This window comes from Sphaerodactylus townsendi, linkage group LG12, assembly GCF_021028975.2.
Source record: "Sphaerodactylus townsendi isolate TG3544 linkage group LG12, MPM_Stown_v2.3, whole genome shotgun sequence".
Lineage (NCBI taxonomy): Eukaryota > Metazoa > Chordata > Lepidosauria > Squamata > Sphaerodactylidae > Sphaerodactylus > Sphaerodactylus townsendi.
Window position 1 is genome coordinate 8,908,533 of NC_059436.1, and position 26,065 is coordinate 8,934,597.

Consider the following 26,065-nt stretch of genomic DNA (forward strand, 5'->3'; position numbering starts at 1 on the left):
AGCGCCAGGGTGTGATGCCGTGGCAAACCACCTCTTGTCACTTGCCTTGAAAACACTACACAGTTGCCATATGTCAGCTGCAACTTGATGGCCCTTTCCACCAATGGAATTTGTAGAAGACTTTTATACTGCACGGATGGGAGATGCCCATCTAGCTAAGAAAGAGAACTAGGGTTAAGAGAAAGGGAAAGTGCAGCTGTGTGGACTCAACTGAAAAAGCCAGGCCAGAAGTGCACTCTGTGTAAGTAGTATGCTGTTCACACAACATCAAATTTGAGGTTCCATTTTTATAGAAACATGAGTAAATTTATAATTGTCTTAACTCTTCCCTTAAAAGGGATTTTGTCTCGTAACCTTTTGTTAACAACAACAAAAGATATACAAATCTTTTTTTTTTGGGGGGGGGGGGGGAGGCCACACAGCATTTAGTACATTACTTAATTACTATGCAACACAGGGACACATTCATAAAACTGGAAGTACTGAGTGATCAAAGCGATCAGGAAGTTCTCAACCAGCCCGTGTAAAACATTTATTTCAGTTATACACGCAGCCATTTTAAGTCTGGGTTTTTAATTTAACCCTTTTGCCAAGTTTTAGACTGATAGAACAAAATGTCTTGACTTAATGACAGAAAGAATATTTGAACATGTTATTTTTACCCAGACGGCTCAAGTAGCAGCCACGGTTCTCTCTCCTCTGCCTGCTGGTCTCTCTCCTGTTTTACCTATGTGGCTGGTGAAACACAAAGGGCATGACTGACTAGGCCAAGGTCATCCAAGGAGCTTCAAAGCCAAATAGGGCACTGACCTCTCATCCTCCAGGTCTGCGATCACACCACATCGCCACGCCTGTGTAATCGTTGCAGGGATAACATAAGACACAGCCCTTTTTTGAACCAACAAGTAAACAACTTTATCCATTTAGATGTAATCCAGTAACCAGTACATAAACAAAAAGTTAGCCAATATTTATTAAAATACAGACTTTAAGTAAAAGCTTCCCCATTAGACAGAAGATAGGGTTAGATATGAACAGATTAACATAATGGGCAGAAAACTGTAACTAAAACAGTCTGGCCTTCTACTTCTCTGGGCAAGTCTCTGGAGTCCAGTTTTCATTCAAAGAATGCTGAGTGGGAAGAACAGCTTTCTTCTGAAGGAACCAGCAACACAGAACTTGCGGCAACCCACCCCTGTCTTGTTAGGATTGAAGCCACAGCAGTAGCCCAGAAGATGGCTTTACAGAAAAACTGACTGCAACAGAAGATGGCTTTACAGAAACACAACCACTCTAGGCCTAGATCTAAAGCAGAGATGGGAGAAAGAAAAATTAAGGCATTTGAACACTGGCACCAAGAGAGGTGTTGTACTGCTTCTACCCATACAACCTTAAGTGCCAATTCAAGCAAAGACTACCTTTGGTGCATCTTTTAGCCCAACCCCTTTCCCCAAGGAGAACTGCCAGAGAGCACATAAATGCAGCCAAGCTATCAAAGTCCCGTGACTCTCCACTCCACACAGGCCATCAAAGATAGAAACTTATTAATGCTCCAGGTTGCTCAATTGGCCTGCTTCGTTCCTGTAGAGCTCTGGGCTCAATGTTATGTTTTTATCAGCAGGTGATTAAATAATAAGGTTTGAAATTTGGTAACTGCTGGTTAGTTGTATGAATTGAAGGCAAAACAGAACACAAAAGCAAAGAATAACCATACTTCTTTAAACATGAAGAAATAACAAAGGTCAGGAATTCAACCAGTAAGCCTCTACTTTGCCCAAATAGACTGCATCTGTTGTTGACATTTAAGTTCAACATTTTGTAGAATGGCACAAGGAAACTTCCCCTCTCCCTCTTTCCAATGACAATCGTAACTACCAGATGAAGGGGGGTTAAGGGAATATCTTGTCTGATGGGAGAGTCGTGTGCTGATTCACCCACAATCCCACTGACTTAACAACAATGCAACCCTGCTTACTACTGTTTCGGTTTCATCAGTTCCCTTGCCAGGCACAAATCTACTTTAAATACTGTATTTCATCTTGGTGCGCATGCATGTGCACAGACATGTTCCCATCTAACGTTGCTGCAATGTGGAGAGGTTAAATCAGAGGGGGGGAAACCGCAACTGCGGAAAGTATCCCTGCCTCCCGCGACAGAGTGGACCTCAAAACTCAGGCATCACTCACAGAATACTAACATCAACAACATCTAGTACTTACACAAGACTAGCAGGCAGGGACAAACTCTCCAGAAAGGAGGCATGTAGGGCTAGCCAAAAACATCACAAGACAACATCAAGTCATACAACTTCGGTCACTCAGCCGGGTCAAACATCACAGAATGCTGGAACACCTCTTAACTGGTAGCAGCATATGATGCTTCTGGATTTCAGCACAAACGCCACTGACAAACGGCTACGAGTCAATACTATGGCAAAGGCACTGCCAAACAGTAGCCATGGCACCGAGTGCTGGTACAGGAGGATAACCGGGTTGCACAACAAAAGCAACAAAAGCCACTGACTAGAACCCACAAATAAGCCCTCCCCAAATCAGCTCAGAGGCGGAGCTGCCAAACTTCCTGCCTTCTCCAATAAAATCCTGTCCTGGACAAACGGCCACAGAGTCAGTTGTGAAAACCCATCAACCAATGGCTGTTTGTCAGATTGGCAAATACAATCCTAACACAGGAAAAGCTGCCCATCTTCAGCTAAATAAGAATTTCAAACCATTTCACAAGTCCCAGTTCATCCAAGAGACCCTTTCCCCCACCCCCCATGGAGTGCCTCTGATAATTTAATAAAGCAGCACCAGTTCTCAGGGCTCCCCCCAGACCTCTTATCCCAGTATGTCAAGTCAACAGAGGATCTCAAAGTGACTCTGGCGGGTGACAGATTGACAAGGTTTCTGCCTTCCTTCCTTAACTACCACAGGTCATTTTAGCCCAAAGAGAAACTCCTTGTTACCAGATGTCGCATAGAGACCTGAAACTCGAGATTCAGGACCAGTTTGCAACCTTCAGACCGTTTCTAGTGTTACATGAGCAAACAGTGATCAATACAGAACAAGTCCACAACTGACTGCAGGTTTCAGAAAGAAGCAGGGCAAAGGAAACCCCCACAGTCCTATAGTGACTATCAACCAGACTGCTGGAACCATCACTACCTCTTCAGCCCAGTGGGGGAAATACAATTATGCTCACTCCCATGACACAGGCATCTGGGAGTCCAGAATGCCTTCTTTCCAAGGGGGGAATAAAAGATTGTTTAAAGTCCATAAACCACAACACTGTGTCCCATTCCTGGCATCCAGCCTAGCTGCTGTCTCTGGAAACACAGATTGCCACTGTAGGTAGTCCTGGGATACATCTTCTTGCCGCCTTTTCTCCGGAGTGCTGAATGTGATTGAAGGCCTGATAGTCCAGAGCAGAAGGTGGGGCACAGCTGACGGGGTCACATGATTTCACAGCACGAGTTCTGCTTTCGCGCCTTAAGAGGATAAAAATTAAAAAGCACAGACGTGGTGAGAGGGTTTTCTTTTACAAGGTGACAAGTCAAGTCCCCAGAGAATGGGAAGCCAGAGCAAAGCATCGCATTTCAGCAAAAGGCAACAGCCATTTGTATTTTACTATTCCCCAGGTGTAGAGGCAGCAAGACAGTCTTGCAGACTTGGAAGGGTTTTGCCACACAGCTGTCACAATGGAGGAGAATTCTTTGCAGGACCAAGAAGAGAACTCAACATTAACCTAAAAGGTGGGGTCCCACTTCAGCAGCTGGTCAGTTCTCCCAGGTCTTCCACAGCATGTCACTCAGACAATGTACTGCCACTGCTCCTTGCCTCAAAAAGATCCAAACACTCACTGACTCAAAAATACTCAGCTGGAGATAGAAAGGAACTGATGTGCCAGGAGAGCTAGAGTGTTGGCCGGAAACACTTACGGTTTTGTAGAAGGCTTTTGACTGAGTTCCAAGGACCTCCGATTTGGACACCAAATCATCCAGTTTCTCTCCTCGGTCCAACAAAGACTCCATGGTATTGTGCTAAGTGGGAAGAAAAACAAAGCTGAAAGAGGGAGTGTGTATGTTGCCAGCAACTTCGTCAGCCCAGCTGCAGGCAGCAAGTATAGCAGTATCACAACACTGCCTGGAGCCTTACTTTCTAGCCCCGCTCCCCAAGGTATCTCTGTTTTAATTTAATACAAAGAAAGTCAGCAAGCTAAGTTTTTGCACTCTGCACAGGCCCTTCGGTCACCAATTGCACTTGCCTGGCATGGAATAAAGTACCTTCCAGATATCAGGCAACATCTATTTTATTCAATTTAGCATCCGTGGATTTTAATCAGGGTCAGTTTTTAAGATGTCAGATATACTGCCAGGTTGGGAGAGGCACATTCTTAGCTGGATTCAATTATTCTACATTCAAATTTTTTGTATCAATGTTTAATCTTACATGAAGATACCCTAATGGAGAAGCAGAGTATAGGCTGACCTGAGGTCTGACAGTCCTTTGTAAAGACAGTGGACGAACCCTTCTCCCACCTACTTGGTCAACATGAAAATGGATTCCTCTTAGGGTTCTTGGAATGGAGGCAGCATGGTGTAGTGATTAAGAGCAGATGCACTCTAATCTGAAGAACTGGGTTTGATTCCCCGCTCTGCCACTTGAACTGTGGAGGCTTATCTGGTGAACCAGATTAGCTTGTGCACTCCAACACATGCCAGCTGGGTGACCTTGGGCTAGTCACAGTTCTCTCAGCTCCACCCACCCACCCCGCAGGGTGCTTGTTGTGGGGGATGTGGAAGGAAAGGAGATTATAAAGCCCCTTTGAGTCTCCTTACAGAAGAGAAAGGAGAGATATAAATCCAAACTCTACTTCTTCTACCTCAGGGGAAAGCTTCCCCCTCTTTCGAAAGGTAGGAGCTCACATGGGCCCACGAAAAATGTTTAAATCCCAATAGTGGTTCTCAGAAAATTGAATGAGGCAATAGCAAACTTCAGCTATCTTTTTATAATTAAATATTATTTTTCACTCTGTTGCTCCTGAGTTGGAGTATGAATTATCCCAAACCCTCAGCGTTCTGCCTGGGCTGACTAATACCAAGTAGATTAAAACAGCAACCTTAGTTCATTAAAGTATGTCTTTATCTTAATAGACTTCATCGCAAACAAGGCCTTCCAGATTGCAGGAGAAGATTGACCTCTGGGGCAGGACAAAGCAAGATCCTCCTCCACAATGTAAGAAACCTTAGAGATGAATTCAGATCTTCTTGATAAGGTTAAAAAAAGGAAGTGCTCATGACCACAGAAGTAGTCATGACCTAATTCCTCTTGAGTGCATCATGTTTTCAGCTCTAGGCTCACATTGCAGAATGACAGGTGGCTATTAGAAGACAGGTTTAAGAACCTGTCACTCCTGTCAAAGAAACCCAGGATGGACAAGACACACACATATACTTGTACCCACAGAGGAAAATGGTTTTACAGCATTTAGTCTTGTGAAAAAAGTTTCTAGACAAATGATAGCTAACACTAATGTTATATTTTGTAAACAATTTTCCTGTAGGCCTGAGCAGACCAAATGGTATAGCACCGTGGTGGCGAACCTTTGGCACTCCAGATGTTATGGACTACAATTCCCATCAGCCCCTGCCAGAATGGTCAATTGGCCGTACTGGCAGGGGCTGATAAGGTATGAATCCCATATTTATCTAGGTCTCAAGGTCCTCCTACTATTATCTCTTAGGATGAATCCAGATTGCCAGTATATCAGTCCAACCTAGGTGGGCTGCGTCATTCAGTGTAATGTATCATTTCCTCCATTCCATGCCCAGGTGGCATTGTTTTTTATGCGCACGTAGTTTAGGAGGCCACAGCAAACTCTCCTAGTCCAGATTTCCACATGTTTAAAATACACATTGAGCTCATCCCCTTCTTTCATCCTTCAGGCGTCCTGTTCACATATTATGTTGCAGACAGGCTATATCACCTCACCACTCAGATTTTACACAAACATTACCTGACTGAAAATGCCCTCATGCCAAAATTTTGGCCCAGATCTTTAAGAAACTACGTCGTCTACCCACTTCAGAAAAATCAATGCAAGGCTCCAGGTTGTAGCCCTTACCAAGATGATTTTGGTCTCGTCTAGCTCTGCTTGTACTTTTGTCATTGGGTCGGCATCACGAGGATTCTGAAAGACAGCAAAGCAGTTTATTCCACATGCCTGTTGTCAAGATGCTGGAGGTAGTCACTAGAAGGGTCTCCTTTGTATGATATTCTAGAGAAGATACGTTATTCTTCCAAGCCAAACACACAAAGCCTTGAAACAGGTGGCCCTGATAAAATACATATTCCCCTCCCTATCTTTAAGTATTCATTCTTCTCAGAAAGTGGGTTCTGCTTTCATAGTACAGAGGTAAGAAAGCACCTGGAACTGAGGCTGTTGGCAGAGCCATGCATGCCAGACTTAGTCTGCTGGAGATCCCTGCCCCAATTCCACTCCCTTCATCTGCAGATTTATAGATCTGCTTATACCTGGTATTTACTAAGGTAACCGTCCAGTGCTGTGTAGTTGATCGTCGATGGGGATCCAGAAGGCCAGTCTATTCTGTTAACTTGCCTGGCAAATTCATCTAGGACCTGCAATGCAAGATATCTGGAGTTCACCATAGAGAATTTAGGGAAAGCTTTTAATTCTATAAACATTCTTTTAGATTGATGAGAATTGATAAATACTAACCCAGACACTAATCAGGAAGCCTCTAAATGATCTTGGGCAGATGGACTCCTCTTGGTGTTCAAACAACCATGTAATTATGGTTGAATTCTGGGAATAATACTGACAACAGTGCAATCCCAAACAAAGTTATGTCCTTCTAATTTCACTGTAGTCAATGGGCTTATAAGAGCAGAACTCTACTTAGGACTGCCCTTCAAGACTCAGAGACAGCTAGGTAATTTTGGTAAACTGACAGACAACTCACATCCAGTTCCTCTTCATTTGTTCTCTATGAGATTTACCCTCCCCAATTAAAAGTAAAATGTACAGTTAGTACAGTTAGTCAACAACCCCCTTAATAACAAATCAAGGCATGAGTGTCTGTTTTTGTACTTTAAAAGAAAAGTCAGTCAAACTAACTGTACGAGGGTTCCACTTCTGGAGCTATGTAAGTTTAACCCTGGCCAATATGCAGAGAGCCCAGAAACCCAGCATATATCACCTTGAACTCCTCTGAAACAAGCCAGAATACAGATAATAAATGGCTTGGTTTAAAAGCAGTACTAGAGAAACTGTTCTTGTTGCAAAACAAAATAAATGGCTTGGTTTAAAAGCAGTACTAGAGAAACTGTTCTTGTTGCAAAACAAACACCCCCAAAGCCCTAAGGCTTTAGGCACAAATAAAGCCAAAAGTACATTAGGCCTTCTACTGTCTACTGCAATGTCTACTCTCGTGGTAGGAACTTATGCTTACCTTATCCAACAAGGTGAAGCAGACCCGTGGTGGGTACTCATTGTCTGCAATCACAACTCCAGCCAACCCATCATTCCGTACATAAACATGACAGAGATACTCTGAAATAAAAGAACGTGAACTTCAGGTAAAATTGCTTAGTGCAATTTGTATAAGAAAGCAGTCAAACAATGAGTTTATCTGGAACCACAGTTCAGCTTGCACTACCAGAATAATCTATTCTGGATAGGTGATTCTAGACCAGGGGTAGGGAACCTGCGGCTCTCCAGATGTTCAGGAACTACAATTCCCATCAGCCCCTACCAGCATGGCCAATTGGCCATGCTGACAGAGGCTGATGGGAATTGTAGTTCCTGAACATCTGGAGAGCCGCAGGTTCCCTACCCCTGTTCTAGACTCAATAACATCTCAGATACAGAACAAAAATAGGACTTTGCTGTGGATGGAATTCCTCCATTGTGGGACTAAGGTAGGAAGAAAAATTCTATATGCATGGCACTGAGCAATGCCCATCACAAGATCAGTCCCTAAAGATTAGGAACACAGAACCTCCATAAACATCAAGTATATACTGTTGTGAATACTTGGGGTGGGGATAAGATGCAGAGGTAGACTGCATCTTGCTAATGCACCATGCAGTCAGGAGTAGACAAACTCCAGGGCATGATTTGAAAATGTTTTTCAGATTACCAGGGCAAGATAAGGGAAAGAGACTGAAGCACAGTGGTACAGGAGAGTAACAAAGATCAGTACAAAACACTGTAGGCAAACATCTTTGTTCCGAAGCAGATCTGCCTAGATCTGCTCTTCTATTTCTAGGATTTCACAAGGCACAGCTTGATGACACAGTGATGCTCACCGCTGGTATTAGAGGTGCCCTTCAAAGAAAGTCTGCCAGGATTTCAAACACAGAACAAATAATCTCCATCTAATACTTTCAACAGAAAACAGTACCAGAAAGTTTCCAGCAAATGGAGGAGTACAGTGAGTGCAATGGGCAGGAAAAATTCTATTAGAATGGACTTGCTATTATGGAAAAAACGAAGCCAGTTCAAGGCCTGAGCTTGTGCTTCACTGGAGAAGTAAGAAAACTGCGGGAAGGTGGTTTGTTGTCAGGCAGGTTTCCACCACTGTTCAGTTTTCCACTGCGGAGGACTAACACCTAATGCAATATAATTTGGCTGAAATTCCATCTTGGATTGAAGGCGACAACACTTTTGCCTCAGTTACTACTTTACCATTTGCTGGGTATATTTAAAATCAAATATAAACAGGATGAATGAAGCCATTCCAGCTCATAACAGCGTGTGTAATATTTTTCTTTGCGAATTAACAGCCTTTTGATGGACTAGATCTGCAGAAGCCCAATTTTTAAAAGATACTTTTAAGGAAAGTTTCAAAACCCAACCAACCAACTTATATATGCTGCTATGATTATTAATGCATTATAGCGTATGGTTATTGATGATTATTATTGATGTTCTTGTTGTTTATAATGTTGTGTTTATTGATCCTATGTCAATTGATGCTATGTTTCTTGATGTTATGATTACTGATGTTTGCGATTATGCTGATGCTGTTCACCGCCCTGAGCCCTTCAGGGGAGGGCGGTATACAAATCGAATAATACAATACAATGTTTGAATTGGGAAAAAATATTACTTGGAAGACAGATGCAATTTGAACCTCTTAGCTCCAAACTCTAGCAATGTTCACAAATGTTAATCTCTCATTTGCATTCATTGTGTATTTCTGTGTACTCTTACCTTGTTCCTTTACAGAAGCTCTGTTGCCTAGGTCTGAACGCTCTACTATCAGTTGACTTGTGAAGGTCATGAATTCCTGAACACTGAAGGGGAGAGAAATGTAATTGCTTGATGTTTCTTAGTAAAGCTCCCCACAGATTTTACATATCTTTGATTCATTTACACACAGCCTTGAAGACCCAAAGCAGCTTACATCCTTCTCTATTTAATGCATGGGGATACCATCATCCAAGTTCAAGCCCTTCAAGGAAACTCAGGAAAATACTAACAGAAAACACTTCAATAACCATAAGGATGTCTTCGGAACATACCTGGATCTCTGGAAAAAACTAAATGTGGACACATCATAGGCAGCTTTCAGTAAATGCACTTTGGGATCTCCTTTGTAAAGTACACTTAAGCTATACAGCTTCATCCTTGTACCAGCTTAAGCCTTTCCAATTCTTAACCTGAGCAAAGAGAGTAAAATATTTTAAAAAGTAGATTTAAAAGTGTTTACAGCGGAACAAGAAAATAAATGTATACCTCAAGAAAAGTGCCAACATATTTTCTTAACTGTCAAAAGTGTCAATACATGCATCAGTAGGCTAAGACAAAAATCAAATTTCTCTACACACCAGAAAACGAGGCACAGGAAGACTTTGTGTGCATACTTACTTGGAAGTCAGTTCTATCAATTTCAGTCAGTTTATTTACATGCTTGTACGCACAGAACTACAATATACAGTAATAAAATGTTCCTCGTTTGATGATCTATCAGTATGGTCATAACTTACGACTGTAAGCACTATTTCTGGCTGATCTCAAATGCACACAGACCAGATGCTGAACAATAACACCACCCAAGCTAATGTTATCTACAGATTATTTACATACAAAAATGAGAAAAAATGTAGTCATTTCAAAGTGCCCTATATTAGAGGTTTATTTTGTTAATCTGTTGCTATTTTAGTTTTCCACAATACCCTGAGACACACAAAAATGGTATTTCTTCGCATAACCCACACATTCACACAATAAGCACTGCAACACTATTCATAGTAAAGCTTTCATGGCCTTCTAACCCCTCTGAGCTTTTTAATGTTCTACATGCCAATGGAGAGATACCATGCAAGGTTAACTCTTTTTAATCAGCCAAAATACACTCTGACTCACAAGGTTTTTTGATACGCCTTTTAGATGTCACAAGACTCTCCCCCCTCTGTGATTATCCTGTCCATCCCAATTTCCACAGAAGCACCAAAAACCCACAGACTCATGTATTTCATAGACTTTTAGCCTAAATGTTCACCAAGTCTGTCATCACTCACACTTCCTCCCTCTCGCTCTATAATCCAACTGAAGATCCGCTTCGAACAGCTGATGAAGTAGCTTCTAGTCCAGAAAAGCATCTATCAAAATAAGCTTCTCAGTCTTAAGTGGCCCCGCTTGAAGTGGCTCCGCTCCCCAATAAAATCAGGGCCTCTGACAATCTAGCCCCGTGGTGGCAAACCTATGGCACTCCAGATGTCCATGGACTATAATTCCCATCAGCCCCTGCTAGCATGACCAATTGGCCGTGCTGACAGGGGCTGATGGGAATTGTAGTCCATGAACATCTGGAGTGCCATAGGTTCGCTAGCCGGTTTCAGGACTGGCCCGGAGCCGCCCTCCCCAGCCCTCTTCCGAAGGGACCGCCGCGGTCAGAGCTCTTGGCGAGGACTGTCCCTCGGAGGTCCCCGTCATTCGCTCGCCTCAGGTAATACCCACCCCAACGCTTCTTTCTTACACTGAAGGGGAGGCCCGTGTCGGCCCCGCCAGCGCCCTCCCAACGTCTCTCGCCTCAAGACTCCCCAAGTGGCTGTGAGGGAATTAACGAAGTCCAAGCCGGAAAGCCGTGAACACGGAAGCAGAACGAAGGAAACCGGAAGTCCAGGCAATATGACGTCAGGTGAACCAACTGGCTTCCAGAATGAGCTTTGCGCATTGCGCATGCGGTGTTGCGAGAAGGGGGGGCTCAATGCTGGTCGCGATTAAAGGGACTCAGTCTTATGGATCTGTGGCTTCCGATTCGAAAGTATCGTCTTCTCAATCCTCCATTTGCGGAGCACGGGTGGTGAACCTATATAGAGGGATCGATATGAAACACTTTTGGGGGAGCACTGAGAGTATTAGAGGGTTTTATTTTCCATTGCATAACTCCTACAAAAAATAAAAGTACAATATGCATGGAAGACTTTTTTTCCTAGCAGAGCACGTGAGCTATATATATAACGCTTGATGAGCAAAATTCAAATACAGTGGGATGCGATGGTCAAGAGCGTCAAACTAATATCTGGAAGACCGAGATTGGATTCCCTAGGCATGCAATGGAAGCTCTGGGGGGACCTCGGGCCAGTCACAGTCTCTCAGTCTAACCACACAGGGTGGTTGTGAGGATAAAATTGAGAAGAGGGCAATGTAAACCGCTTTCTGCTCCCATTGAGGATGCAGGCAGGATATAAATATAAATAACTAAATAGCCAGAAATCTGCCTCTCCTCCTCTAGCCCCCTTTTGAACATCCATTCAGGTAAACAGTTCTGGAGAAGGCAACAGCCTGCACATCGTTTTGTGTTATTTTGGTGGGTCCCAATAAATAAAAGATACCGCATGGCTTTTATTTTCAAATAGATTCTGAAAAAAAGACCGTTTCTTGAGCTGTCACATACATACTTATGGAATTTTGCAAGCAGGCAGAAAAATATGCCTTGGCTAAATAACCAAATGGAAAAAACACAAAACTTCATTAAACAACATAGCCTTTGGGATGTTTGGTCAGTAAATAAAACAAATGTGGGCGGGAAAAGGAGGAGGGAGACAGAAACTACAGTTTCTGTTCCAAGCACCAGCCTGTGAAAAACCCCAGGAGATTCCCAACCACCACCTAGATGTTGGCAACTCTAAGAACTTTATTTGTGCAGAGGGCATGATTACTTGGAGGCACTGATGATTTCCGTTCCTTCTTCTATTTAAAAATTGCCTTGATCTCTGTGACACCACCTCTCTTGCCCCTTTTATGAAAGATTTTGATTGTTACCGGAAGTGAGTGCTGTGACCAAAGCTCTCCTTTCGTATCTCTTTTACCTACGAACCTGACGAACGGGCTTAAGAGACCCACCCACTTCCTACCACATATCATCATCCAATGGGAGACTAGGGTGAGCAGAAGGAAACAATCGACGAGGGAAGAGTGCATTCCCCTTCAACGTGGCTGTATAGGGGCGGGGATCCTCCTGCTTTTCTCCGCATGTTGAAATCCCATTCGCATTTTCCAGGAATTATTGGGGAACCCTTTTCTGTTTCAGACAATGTGCAAGGCTCCGTTCACAGATTATACATCTCTTGTTTTCAGTGTCAAACACACTATAGATGCTGGCCGCTAGTGAGAGGCAGTCTGAACAAGACAGGAACCATTCGACTTTTAATGTCTATGGTTGGAAACCCACCCGAGCCTGAAAGGGGAAGGGCGGTATAAAAACCCAATAAAATAAATAAACCCCACCCATTTTGCATTACTGCGCTGCTTGCACATTTGTCTGCGGTAACACCTATCTGGGCTTCCAATGAAATTGACTCAAATTCAACAGATTCATTGCCATTGCAAACTGCAGGTGGGAGAAAGACTTCCCACCCAGTTTCAAGGATGTCAGCTTTATTTATTATTATTTATTAATTGGTTTTGTATACCGCCCTATCCCCAGAGGGCTCTACTAATCTCACCACGGAGGCTCATTTTCTGCCCCCAAGCTGTTCTCTAATCAAGCTGATTAATTGAACCTCTGAATCCTGAGTTCCTTCTTTGCAACCCCCCTCCCATCTTCTGATTGGGATATATGGACTTGGAGATCTCCATTTTAACTCATATCTGATAAAGGGAGTTTTGACTCAAAACCTTATCCCCTGGAAATCTTGTTGGTCTTGGCGGCGGCAGAGGGGAGGGGGGCATTGCCTCAGTTGGTTTGCAGACCTGATAATAAGACCCCTCAAGGGGCTGGGTCCAGTCCCCAGGGTACATGTTTAACACCCCTGCTCTAATGTGCTACTGGACTCTAGCTGTTCTGTTGCAGACCAACACAGTTTGCTCAACACAGTTTACTCAAGATAAATTGTTTGCAGTAAACAGTTTGCAATAAACTGCAAACTGTTTGCAGTTTATTGTGTTTGTTTGCATTACTAAGTTCTAGCTACTACCTTGCCCCACACCTTCCTACTACTGCTACCCAGGAGCTGGAGAAGATAACCTCCTCCTTACCTCTTCACTCTCCCCTTCAAAAATATAGGACCAAGTGATTCTCTGCATCACTGGTTTCCTGGCACCCAGTTGCTTTGTTAATGAAACATGTTTTCTCTGAAGCAAAAGGCTAATTTTGGTTTTCCTCCACCACATTGTATCAGGAAGGACTTCAGAAGAACCGGGAGGCATCACCTTTGTTTCCACAAGAACAGCTGCTTCCATCAAAAGAAGTAACCTCTTAACATTTTCTCATTGGTCGCAACACACAATGGCAGTCATTTTGAGGAGGCTCCTAGTCCCCAGCCTCAAGATTTCAATAGGGCTCAACAGTATTGGGAAGCCTGCCCTGCAGGGCTTCCTGAACTCCTGCCAGATTTCTTCCTCTTATGACAGGAGTCAAAAATGGTGGCTGAACTCCTGCAAGAAGAAGAAGAAGTGGGTGAGAGGACACAAGATTGTGCATATTGCTTGGTGCAGAGATAAAACAGATGACCCCTTCCAGTTTTCAGATGGAGACAACAGGTAGGCTGGCTCACGTTAGGGTTGCCAACTCTGGGCTGTGAAATTACTGGAGATTTTTGGGTGCGACCAGTGGTGGGATCCAAAAATTTTAGTAACAGGTTCCCATGGTGGTGGGATTCAAACCGTGGCGTAGCACCAATGGGGTGGGGCACAACAGGGGCGTGGCCGGGCATTCCAGGGGAGGGGCATTCCTGGGCGGGGCTGTGGCAAAGACACAGCAGCTGCACCGGTCCTTGGGCAGGAAACGAATGCACGTCGGTATGGGCTGCCATGCACGCCGGTGCACCTCCTGCTAGACTGCTTCAAGTTCTGCACGCTACTGCTGAGAGGAGGGGTGTAACTAAGGCAAAAATCACCAATTAGTAACCCCCTCTCAGCACACACAAATAATTAGTAACCTACTATCGGGAACCTGTGAGAACCTGCTGGATCCCACCTCTGGGTGCCACCTATGGAGGAGTTTGGGGAGGGAAATGAACTCAGTGGGGTATAATACTGTAAAGTCTACCCTCCAAAGCAGCAACTGTCTGCAGACGAGTTGATCTCTATTGTCTGGAGATTATTTGTAATTCCAGGAGATCTCCTTACCCCATCTGGAGGTTGGCCAGCAGCAGGTGGAATAGTAAATTGCTACAACCTGAAAATCTACTGAGGTGACTGCTTCAAGTAATCTCTTTATAGAGTCAGAAATGACCCATTTTTGTGTCAAGGGGATACCCACTAAGAGGGTTTTCCAAAACTTGCCGCAGAAATTATAACAGTAGTAATGAACAAAACAGTCAGCCCACATATGTCTAGGGTTATGCAATAAGAAGGTGGAATGCCTGAGGAAACAGTGCCTAGAGCAACCAAAGAGACATTTCAGTACAGGAAGAAGAGTTTGGGGTGAGGAGGATAGCCATTCCCATATATATTCAATTCTGTGGAAATAATGATGGGTGGGAATTGCAGAAAAGCAGTTCAGATGGTGCATTGTATCAGAAGTGACACAAATACTCTGGAAGCTTGAAGTGATTATAAATCCATCTTGCTGTGTGTTCTTCAGCTGATTTAAACACAAGCAGTTTTAAAATCATATTTCCCTTTCATACCATTGGCAGAAAACAGGTTTATAAACACGTTAAGGAGACATTCCTAAGCAGGACTACTCCATGGTACTAACACCAGCATTTGGCAGCATTTCCAAAGCCTGGGTGAAATCAATGGAGAACATTTTCCCCAGCTCAGATCTAGTAATGTGGAGTGTTACATCTAGAGCTCAGCTATGCCTGAGATATATATCAGCAATCTTATATTGATAAGACTGGAATGTGACTGACCTGCCATTGCTTCTCTTGCTCCCGCTCCCATCGGCTTTGATGCCGGAATATTTGAGAATGTTCTGAATGCTTGGGGCAAAGATCACAGCAGTTGAACGCCGAGAATGAAATTGCTCTGAAGAAAGAAATTGCTCTGAAGAAAGCTAGAGCCTCCGTCCATTTGGCTGGAAATGGCAGGGATGCCGAAGACGAGAAAACTGAGAGACAAAAGGGGCCAGCAGGTAAGAAGGTACGGGAAATAGGTCAGTCGTAATGACTGAAAGGAAGAGTTGAGTAGCTAAGGGTAGTTAGAAGCAGGGTGTTGATGGTAGAGGAAGCAGGTGCGGCAGATGGTGGGACGGGAGATCAATGTGACAGGAGGGCAGGGGGAAATTATTTCAAAATTAATTAAAAATCTACACGCATAAAGCAATAAACAGCATTTAAAAGCAACTGAAAGAGAAATGGTTACACATAGTTTACTTTCCTACATTCAGAAAGCCTGTGAAAGTTTTTAAAAAGTCCTTGGCTAGCACTGGAAACTATATTTATTTATTTATTTATTTATTGTTTGGACTTTTATACCGCCCCATCCCCGAAGGGGATGTTGCTTTGGTGGGCCTTTGCTCCAGGGCCAATGTGGGAATGTGCGGTCTTGATGGAAAAAACACAGGATTTTGTGGTGTTTTGACACTTCTGTTCCTTTAAACTGGGTCAGTGTTTTAGACTGCCCTTGTCCACTCCTGAACTTGGTGTGGGTAGAAACAGGGAGAAAGGAAGTTCTTGTCGCTGAAGAGAAAGAACTGGACTTATTATGCTGTGCTCCCATTTGAAACTGTGCTGCCACCTTATATAGATGCGTAGCATTAAGGACAACAACAGGTTTGGCACTAGATTTTTGCAAGCAACAAGTGCAACACTTAAATGGAAACGTTACAAAATGTCACACCGTTGGCTCCTTATATCTTCGAGTTTGAGTAAACTATGTAAATCCCAAAAAACGCATGTCGGCATCATAGAAAATCACCATCAGAGTTTGTTTATTTATTTATTTGGACACAGGTGATAGACTTGTTCTAAGATCAGGGTCTTTGGGAGGAAAACACTTATTTACAATCAAGCTGACCATTTAAAAAAAATCTTCCATATTTTGTAATTCTCATATAATTCCATAAGAAGAAAATACAGTGTTAAGATAGGCAAAATTGATTTTATACAGTGATTTTATACAGTGTTCAGATAGGTAACCCAGATTTTATTTTTAGTTTCAGAGGGTATCAGCATTGGTCTTCAGTAGAACAGCTAGATCTAAGCTCAGTAGCAGGTTCGAGGCCAACAAGATTTGGTAGGTGTAGCTTTTCCATAGTGAAAGGGCAATGAAAGCCTTGACTCTTGAGAGCTTATATCCTGAAAATCGTGTTCGTCTCTAAAGTGCTACTGGGTTCAAATCTAGATTTTTAAAATGGCTTCCAAGTGAAGCTTTTCCACATACCTTGCTATAAAAGAATGGCTCTGAAAAGCTGTCATTTTGGATATGAGCAAATCAAAGACAAAAGAGAGGGGAGAGGACTTTTAATCATCTCCCCTCCACCAAAAAAATCCCCATTATTAACTTCAGAGATACCGCATTAATATGAAAAAGTGTGATTCAGTGATACACCATGTTTATTAATCGATCATTAGTAAGTGTTGATAATTCAGTTGTTTAATAATAAAATAATGGGGGGATAGAAAGGCTGAGAGCAGGGAAATTGAGTGGAAAGAGGTTCAAAAGTCAAGGTGACTTTGCTTGAAAGAAGGAGAAAAGAGAGGGCAGAGTCATCCAAGCAGGTGCGGTAGAGGAAGTAAAGGTATACAGGAAATAAGGACCCACCTGACGGGAGACAAGAAAAGGAAAGGTAGAGAAGAAGAAAAAAACGGGGCAGTGCTCACAAATAATTAAAAGCAGGAGAGGTTGTACACTGCTTGCACAAACTGTGAAGAACTAAAGATGGAAAAGTACACACTGGTTTGAACTAGCCAGGCCAGGTTTACCAGGAGAGGTTAGTTTACCACCTCTTACACAGGTGTCATTTGGTGTGGCTTGGATGTTATTGGGAAGAGGGTCCCTTCTTTCTGCACATTATCATGATGATTCCATCATGGACTACCTAGGTTTTCCTTGACTTTTCTGTGTCCTTTCTCAAATCTGCTGTGCTGCAGTGTTTTGGGAAAGATTCCAGCAAATCCAGGCTGGCTGCCACGTGGGAGGGAATGGCCAGACTGTCTTAGTCCCACCCACATGGCAGCCATTTGGAAGGGGTCTTTCTGAGGATTTTTAAAAATCAGTATTTAAAAAACATTATGTTGACATGATAGCAGGGGGGGAATGTTAATTACTAGTATTATACATACAGTAAAGTTTAGTGTTTGAGGCGGAAGACCATTACAATCTGTCCTATATAATTACTGCTTTAATATAAAAACCTCAGGAAAAGCCTTCTGGTGGCTCTGGGAAGGGAATTGCTACCCCTAGAACCAGGGCAGGGAAATCTGGAAATCCTACTGTAGCAAAGCACCATCATTTGGAAAAAGTTCAGTTCTTTTTTGTACCACAGAACAGCTGATGAGGAATATCTATTCATTCAGTCTATTTACCTAGCCAGATAGGTGGTCTTAGTGTTAGAATCGACCTGAAAAGGATATTCAGGAATGAAGTATGCCGAGTCCTATCTATTTAAAGCAGCCAGGTGGCTATCTTTGTTATCTATTATTAGTAAAGCATGATGGTAGTGGGACCGTGCTAACTGTAAGCCTTCGGAACAGTAGCAATGACGTGGGCAACGTTTCAGTCTTTGGAGCTGCAGACGCTCTGAGGATAGACACTCCCCTTCCTCTTTGGTACTTCCCTAACTGGTTAAATAAGCACCTGCCTCCTTTATGTGGGCAACTGTTTGCCACTAGGCAGTGGGTCTCTGTGGCTCAGCGTCACTATGGGAGCAGGACAGGTTGCTAAGTCTTGCAGTCGAGTGGCTGCTGGAGCATCAACAAAAGAGAGATAATGTGGTTGTTATGTCCATCTGAATTAAGCCCTATCCCCATGGTAGCACTCTTCCACATGACAGCTTTAATGGTCAAGCCAGGAGGGGGTCAGGTAAAGTGGGACAGGAGCAGGAATTTGCCCATTGCCATGGAAATATAGGGTTTGTCGTGAGACCCCAGGACGCAGCCTGTGTGAACGGCAAGAAAAAAGGGGGGGAACGTCACCGAGCCAGAAAGTAAATAAACCTAATGGTGATCTCAGAAGAGTAACTGAATCGAGAGGAAGTCAGTGGGTGGGTAAGAGGCATATGCAGAACTCCCATACTCTGTTACCTGGGAGGAAGGGGAAACTTTTCTGGCTGGAAAGGGGCTGGTGGCCTTGCTTTCGATAAGATGCAGACCAGCAAAAGACAGCCTTGAAGGATGGTCGTTCCTTCTCAATATACCACCAACTAAGAAGAAGGCCAAACACACCCAGGTCGGAGCAGGGAGGAATCCAGAGACCAAAGGTAAAGCAGAAGAGGAAACCGTCACATGCCACAGAAACTTCAGAAGAAAAGGAAGCAACCTTATACATGAAATAAACAAGCTAAGAAAGTGGAATATCCTCAATAGCAACAGGAAGAACTGCCCCCTCTGCTATAGAGCAGCCAGAAGTGGAATAGTCCTTCTAGTAAGAAAGGGGAGAAAGACATATTGGCGTTGTGTGGGAGACTGATTTGAGAGCTATCCCCCGGGGAGTTGACAGCTGCCCCAATGCTGGATCACAGAACGAGAATGGACCGAGCCAAGAAGGAGAAGGTAATTTTTCCATTTGTTTTCTAACTCTGGAATTGTCCTGGGAGATAGAAATGTTGCATATGGAAGATTGCTATGGGATTTACACATGATTATTCCTTGCGCTGAGAGCCAGTGTGGTGTTGTGGTTAAAAGTGGTGGACTCTAATGCTAGACTGGATTCCCCACTGCTTCATATGAAGGCTGCTGGGACCTTGGGACCGTCATAGTTCTCTCAGATTCACTCTGCTCTCATGAAGACAGGCAACGGCAAACTACCTCGTGCCTTGAAACCCGTATGGGGTTTAAACCAGCTGTGACTTGATGGCATGTTCCACCATTCCTTAGGCCAGTGGATGGGGTTGCCAAGTTACAACCCTGAGAATATCAATGCAGCTTTAAATTATCCAGTGGAGCAAGAGGGAGCTTTAGCTTCTCCTACCTGTTCCTCCCCAGAGGGTCTAGTTGTCTGCCCCTCCCCTCTCAGCCATAGTGGGCAGGTGTACAGTGCAACAAATGCAGGTGGGGACATCTAAGAGGGAAGAACTGATGGGAGAGATAGCACCTACGTGGGATAGTTTAAAGCTGAATTTTCTGGACTGCAGTTTAGCAACCCTACCTCCGGAGGGCTCCACTAGAAGAACGTTCAAAACTTTCTAAAGAATTCAGGTGCCAGGTTTGTTATCCCCTTGAACCCTTTCTTTACTTTTCCCCTTCCTTTTACAGTTTGCTGACTCCGTGCCTCCACTTCTTGACTTAGGGGTCAGTGTCACCTTAAAGATAAAAGCATTCAAAATATAACTTTTGTTATTCTATAGCACAGCTAGTGTGCAGTATGTATGAAGACATAACAATTAAATGCAGTGGTGTGGTGATGTTACAGATAGAAAACTGACACCAAAAGACTTGAGACAAACAAGCAAGCCTCAGACCTATGCTGTAATAGAACCACTGAACTGTGTAACTTTTTTTTGGCCTATAAACTACCTTGCTAGACCCAGACCTGGCTCAATAAAAGTTTCCAATACTGTTCAGCTACAGAGATGCTCTCAAGCAGAGCATGATGGAGATAACCATCTTCTGTTGCTTCTCCATAGTATCTGGTGATCAGATATGTTATTTTGATTCTAAACAATAATGGCTTGGAATTTCAGTGTTCCAGGTACAGACGGTATCCATCTAGTTGGCCTCCCTTTCCCCCCACATCTTTCTCCCCTTTTTTTTCTTCCCTCCATTTTGATGTGAATCTATAGATATTTGGCATGGGAGGTTGTATTGAAGTATTACCTCTCAGATTCTGATAGCACTGGGATGATGTAGGAATGTTCATTGATTTTATTGTTTTATTATTTGTAATGGTATTTGCTATAAGTTGCTCTGAGCTCATTTGGGGAAGGGCAGCCTATAAACCAAATAAATAAATAAATGCATTAACAGCCCCGTCCTCAAAGCAGACAAACGTTTAAGGCAATGGAGTTCCTCACCGTTTTGTGTGTTTGGAGTATATTATATTTCTCTCCGTGTATTTTCTTGGAGGTTAAAGTCTCAGTCCTTCAGACATTTGAGTTTATAAGTTGTTAGATAGTTGTGCCCTTAAGCATCTGTAAATTCAGGGTTTTATTGGGGGTCAAAGAAAATGCCACATAGACGGTTAGAACAATTATTATGGAGTCAAAAATTATAGAAAACTGTCAGATTCCTAAATCAAATAAAATGAAAACCTGCCCCCATGTACTAATAAGTCTTACTGAATAAAACAGAGTTTTTTCCTAGGCCAATACATAAAGGTTTGCTTCTTTTCTGATGATGGTTAAAACTGTGTGTTAGTTCAACAGTTACAGTATGATATGTTTGAAAAATGAGAGATCTTGCAGTATGGTGTTTTTCTTGGAGGGAATTCAAAGTAGAAAGCTTAGCAAACAACTCCCTTTAGATGTTAGCAAGAACTTGCCCTGAAATTGTGACCATGTGATGATCATTGTGGTACGGAGGGATTCAATCTGCCTGTATTTGAATGTGTCTTAATTATTAGCAGATAAAAATCTCCCCAAAGATATGGTCCAACTGAACCCAGAGCTAGCTAGGTAAACACCCTGACAACTGAGTGGGATTAGCCAATGGTGTATCTTGGGGGGGCAGAGGGGTCATTTAACCCAAACGCCATTCATCTGGGCCAAGTGGGGGTGCATTTTTGTCCCTTTTCCTTCCTCCCAGCAGGCCAGGAAGGCCCTTGTGTTGGTCAGTGCTCTGTCTGTGGGAGGGCTAGCCTCTCGAATGGGTGTGGGGAGGGAAGGGCTGTGCCAGACCAACAGGAGGCAAGAGAGAACCATGGCTGAAGTGCCTGCCTTTGTCTCTGCGCTGAGCTTCCCTTCCCACTTTTCACACGTGGACTTGTCCTGCCACAGCTCCACCCCCTGCCTCCCAGGGCCACCCGGCCATGGCCTTCCCTTCCTGGCTGGTCTTTGCCATGCCCCATGGTCACTCTCCCGCCTGTCCCAGTTTGGCATTGCAGCTTCCCTGATGTTGGCTCCATTTGGTGCATTGCATGACACTGCCTTGGGCATGTCGAAGAGTGTGGCTGTGGCTGGAGCTGGGAACTCTTAGGTGAGCTGAGGAAGCCCTTTTTTCTCGCTGCAGTCCCAGCTGCCGCCGCTACCCACAGCACTTATTTGCCCAGGTGAGGGTGGGGATCAGTGGTGCGATTCGGCAGGTTTGCACCACTTTGGCAGAACCAGTTGTTACAATGGTGTTTGTAAACAACCAGTTGTTAAATTATTTGAATCCCACCACCGGAACCAGTTGTTAAATTATTTGAATCCCATCACTAGTGGGAATGACCCCTTTATGATGCCTGCAAGGAATGAAACTTCCCATATAGGTTGGACATTCTGGACTCTAGCAACTTGGCAAAGTCCCAGCCTGGTTTGAAGATGAGAAAGGCAAGATAATTTGTAGGCCGGCCTTCCCCTCATGGGCACAGACCAGCTTCCAACATAAAGCATTATTTGTTTTTTTAGGAACAAAAGAAGAGTCCTGCTGGATCAGACCAATGGTCCATATAGTCCAGCATCCTGTCACTCACAGTGGCCACCCAGTTTGACTGGAGGTCCAACGACAGGCATAGAGGCCAAGGCCTTCCCCCGATGTTGACTTCTGTCACTGGTATTCAGAGGTGTGCTGCCTCTGAATGTAGAAATTTCCTTTAGTTGCCATGGCTAGTAGCCACTGATAGACCTATCCTCCATGAATCTAATTCCCCTTTAAAACTGTCTATGCCTGTAGTCATCACTACATCCTCTGGCAGCGAATTAAGCATTTTAATCACTTGCTAAAGAAATATTTCCTTTTGTCTGCCTGAATCTACTGCCCGTCAGCTTCATTGGATACCCTTAAGTTCTAGTATATTGGGAGAGGGAGAAAAATTTTCTTGGTCAACTGTCTCCATCTCATGCATAATTGTACAAACCTCTATTACAGTGGTGTAATTTGGCCAATTTGCCATGCTGGCAGGGGCTGATGGGAATTGTAGTCCATAACATCTGGAGTGCCAAAGGTTCGCCACCACGGCTCTATTAGTCCTCCCTTTGTCTCTTTTCTCAACTGAACAGTTGCAGATTCTTCAGCCATTCCTCCTAGGGAAAGTACTCCAGCCCCCTGATCAGCTTGGTTGCCCTCTTCTGTACTTTTTCCAGCTTTACAATGTCCTTTTTGATATACGGTGGCCCGTACTGCAGACAGTATTCCAAATAAGACCACACACTCAATCTGTTTAAGGGTATTATAATATTGGTTGATTTATTTTCCGTCCCCAGCATAGACTTTTCCTTTTTCACGACTCCGGCACACTGGGTTGACACTTTCATTAAGCTATCTACTACAACCCCATGATCTTTTCACCCTGAAGTTGGGATTTTTTGTTCCAGTGTAAATTAACTTATACTTACCACCACTGAACTTCATTTGTCAATTGCTGCCCACCAGTTTGTGGAGATCCTCCCGGTTCTCTTCTCCACAATCATCCTTGGTTTTCACCTTTGTAAATAATTTTGTTTGAACTCTGTAAGGTAGTTAAAAGATATTCCAGTATGAAAAAGAGAGAGGAAAGTTGCTCTTGGGCTGTTGGAATCAGCACAAATGCAAAATTTATGCTGGGAAGGGCCAAAGAAAAACAAACCTTCAAAAGATGTAATTTCCACAAAGCTTCTGCAGAAGTAAACACACTTATCTTATTTATGGTCACATTGTAATTTGTGTACTACGTTTCTTGTTTGAAAAGCTTTTTAGTTTGCAACTCATGGGTTATTTATTTTTATTTAATTCAGCGGTTCATAGTCACCCTCCCACCCCCACCTCTGCCCATTTATGTTTTATTCTTCCCAAGGACTGAACATATAAATGAAATACTTACTTCTTCTGGCACATATTAAACATCATTTTCTCACAGTCTCACTGTGCAGTCCTTTGTAGTTCTTCAAGTGGCAAGTGTCTCTTGAACCCCAAGACAGAACAACTTGAATTATAATTTATTTAGGTAGAAAAGCCATATAATCTTTAGACATTAAAGAAAACATAAAAGCAAATACTCTATACATTGCATTCTCATTTATAAATGTTGGTCTAGGCTAGGGCAAGTTTTGCCTTGATTACAAAATCACAGCTGACAGATCTCTGCATATGGCAAGAAAACGTTGGCATTATTATTAGAAATTACCATTGAGAAACATGACCCTCTTTGAAAACTAAGGCCCCTTCCGCACACGCAAAATAATGCATTTTCAAACCACTTTCACAACTGTTTGCAAGTGGATTTTGCCATTCTGCACAGCTTCAAAGAGCATTGAAAGCAGTTTGAAAGTGCATTATTCTGCATGTGCGGAATGCGCCTTAGTTTTGAAGTCCATTTGTATTCTTGCCGTATCCAAGCCTTAGAGCAAAATATACGAACCAATTATTTTACCCTGTCTTCTACGAACCTAACATCGGGGGGGGGGGGGGGGGGGGGGGATAAGTTTAGACATTCTGCAATGTTTCTTAATCCCTCTGCATAATTTAGGTAACCACTTGAACAAATGTTAAGAATATAAGAAGCAGCCTGTTGGATCAGACTAGTGGTCCATATCTGGGGCTGCCAGATTCCGGGTGGTAGCTGGAGATCTCCCATTATTACAATGGATCTTCAGGTGACAAAGATAAGTTCACATGGAGATAATGGCTGCTTTGGAAAGTGGACCATATGACATTATACCCTATTCAAGTCCCTCCCCAAATCCCATCCTTGTCTGTCTCTATCCCCCAAATCTCCAGGTATTTCCTGACACAGGCCCTTTCCACACAGCAAATGTAAAGTGGGATACATGAATCCGGCATGGCCCCAGGCCATTCGCATGGCTGGCCGTCTCACAGTCAGGGAGCGAATTGGCTACGATGCACACACGGAGGCGCGTATTATTATTATTTATTTACCTCCCACCAGTGCGTAGCAATGCTATCATGTACAAGTGAATCCCCACAGCCATGCTGTCTGACCTAACAACTCATTGCATCTGTGTGGCTATACAGATGGGCACTGGGATATATTTTTTTTAAAGGAACTCGCAGCCGAATAAAGTGCCTCCCTGCCCAGCCATTCGCTCAGAAGCAGCTGCAACCTGGGATTTTTAAAAAGAATTGCGGATAGTGCAATTCTTGAATAACTTGTTTTGGGGGAAATAACACGGGGCAGACTTGTTTTAGGGGCAGGACCTGTGCGAAGTTCCCCCTCAAAAAGGGTTTTTTACCGTTTTTATCCCAGGTTTATTGGCCTGTGTGGAAAGGGCCACAGAGCTGTCAGCTTTATCCATAAATAGTCCAGCAACCACACAGTAGCCAACTAGTTGCCCTGAAGGGCCAACCAACAGGGCACAGAGGCCAGGGCTTTCCCCGATGTTACTTCCTAGCACTAGCATTCAGTGTGTTGCTTCCTTTAAATATGGAACTCCCTTTTAGTCACCAGGTCTAGTAGCCATTGGTTAAGGTGACCAGATGGTCACCTTTGTGAACCGAGACGGGGGTAGGCGGCTGCGCACGTTCATGCGCGCGCAGCCGCAGGAGCGCACTGCCTTCTGGGGCGCTGCCGTTTCCCGCCCTGTGACAGGGCGGGAAATGGCAAGCCCAAGAAGGCCATGCTCCTGAGGCTGCGTGCGCGGGAGGCTGCCGCACTGCCTTGCACCCCAGAAGGCAGTGCAGCAGCCTCCCAAAAAGCGGGACAATTGAAATAACCCGCGGGACACGGGACAAATTGTTTGAAGGCGGGACTGTCCCGCCAAAAGCGGGACGTCTGGTCAGCCTGCCACTGGTAGATCATAAAAGCCAAAATTTCCAGTTCGGAAAAGTATATGCCATAGTTTTCTCCTATCCTTTTTCCATTGTTCTCAGGATAAGATATATGGTATCTTTCTCCTCCCACACTTCAATTTTTAAATCAGTCATAAGTTTGCCAACTGCCAGATGAGGCCTGGAGAACTCCCAGTATCAAACCTACAAATAACAGAGATCAATTTCCCTGGAGCAAATGGCTGCTTTGGACAGTAGACAATGTGGCATTATACTTCATTGAGGTCTCTTTCCTCCCCAGGTTCCCCACCCCCACATCTGCAAACATTTCCTACCCCAGAGTTGGTAACCTCACCTATAAGGCAGGTTAGGTTGAGAAGAGAGAACAATTATTCCATGGTCATTATCTTCAAAGGCATGTAAGAATTTGAACCCAGGTTTCTTCAAACCTTAGCCTGGCACACTATACAGTGTACACTATACAACTCTAGATCTAATTGCATTTAGTGGCACCAGCAATTCCATCAGCAATTCCACCTGGATGTTTCTGACACAGCTTTTTATGAGCAAACAAGATGTATGCAGGTTCAAAATGCACTGCAGCCCTGTGAATTCAGGTAGGGTCCTAGAAATGTTTTAAATGT

General features: G+C 43.7%; 2 protein-coding genes across 8 annotated transcripts in view; one reads left to right on the forward strand and one right to left on the reverse strand.

Moving 5' to 3' along the window:
• Positions 1-955: 955 nt before the first annotated feature.
• YKT6 (YKT6 v-SNARE homolog) lies at positions 956-11,154 on the reverse strand. Of its 2 annotated transcripts, none has more exons than XM_048512094.1 (8): positions 11,006-11,154; positions 9,549-9,686; positions 9,238-9,320; positions 7,472-7,572; positions 6,534-6,638; positions 6,124-6,189; positions 3,938-4,039; positions 956-3,487 (listed from the first exon to the last, which is right to left on the reverse strand). In XM_048512094.1, exons 2-8 carry the CDS (start codon positions 9,650-9,652, stop codon positions 3,452-3,454), a joined length of 597 nt encoding a protein of 198 aa, XP_048368051.1. In that variant the 5' UTR covers positions 9,653-9,686; positions 11,006-11,154; the 3' UTR covers positions 956-3,451. The 2 variants fall into 2 exon arrangements, with proteins under 2 accessions (XP_048368051.1, XP_048368050.1); XM_048512093.1 differs by having other exon boundaries at positions 10,987-11,148.
• A 2,510-nt stretch (positions 11,155-13,664) lies between these two features.
• Positions 13,665-26,065, forward strand: part of GCK (glucokinase) — a 40,653-nt gene continuing 28,252 nt past the window's right edge. For 3 of the 6 annotated variants that reach the window (XM_048513556.1, XM_048513560.1, XM_048513561.1), the window contains exons 1-2: positions 13,665-14,013; positions 14,589-15,553. In XM_048513556.1, the coding sequence (XP_048369513.1) occupies positions 15,503-15,553 (51 nt within the window). In that variant the 5' untranslated portion in view covers positions 13,665-14,013; positions 14,589-15,502. Of the gene's footprint in view, positions 14,014-14,577; positions 15,562-18,945; positions 19,134-26,065 lie in introns of those variants that run through there. The other 3 variants (XM_048513559.1, XM_048513557.1, XM_048513558.1) reach the window with 3 other exon arrangements.

What these genes read in the sequence shown, in the direction of transcription:
- YKT6 (XM_048512094.1), bottom strand. Translation starts at nt 9,652, where the DNA reads ATGAAGCTGTATAGCTTAAGTGTACTTTACAAAGGAGATCCCAAAGTG. An exon ending in AGTTTTTTCCAGAGATCCAG is followed by an intron (nt 9,321 to 9,548) that starts GTATGTTCCGAA and finishes TCTCCCCTTCAG; the next exon opens with TGTTCAGGAATTCATGACCT. An exon ending in GTTACCTTAGTAAATACCAG is followed by an intron (nt 6,190 to 6,533) that starts GTATAAGCAGAT and finishes GCTGTCTTTCAG; the next exon opens with AATCCTCGTGATGCCGACCC.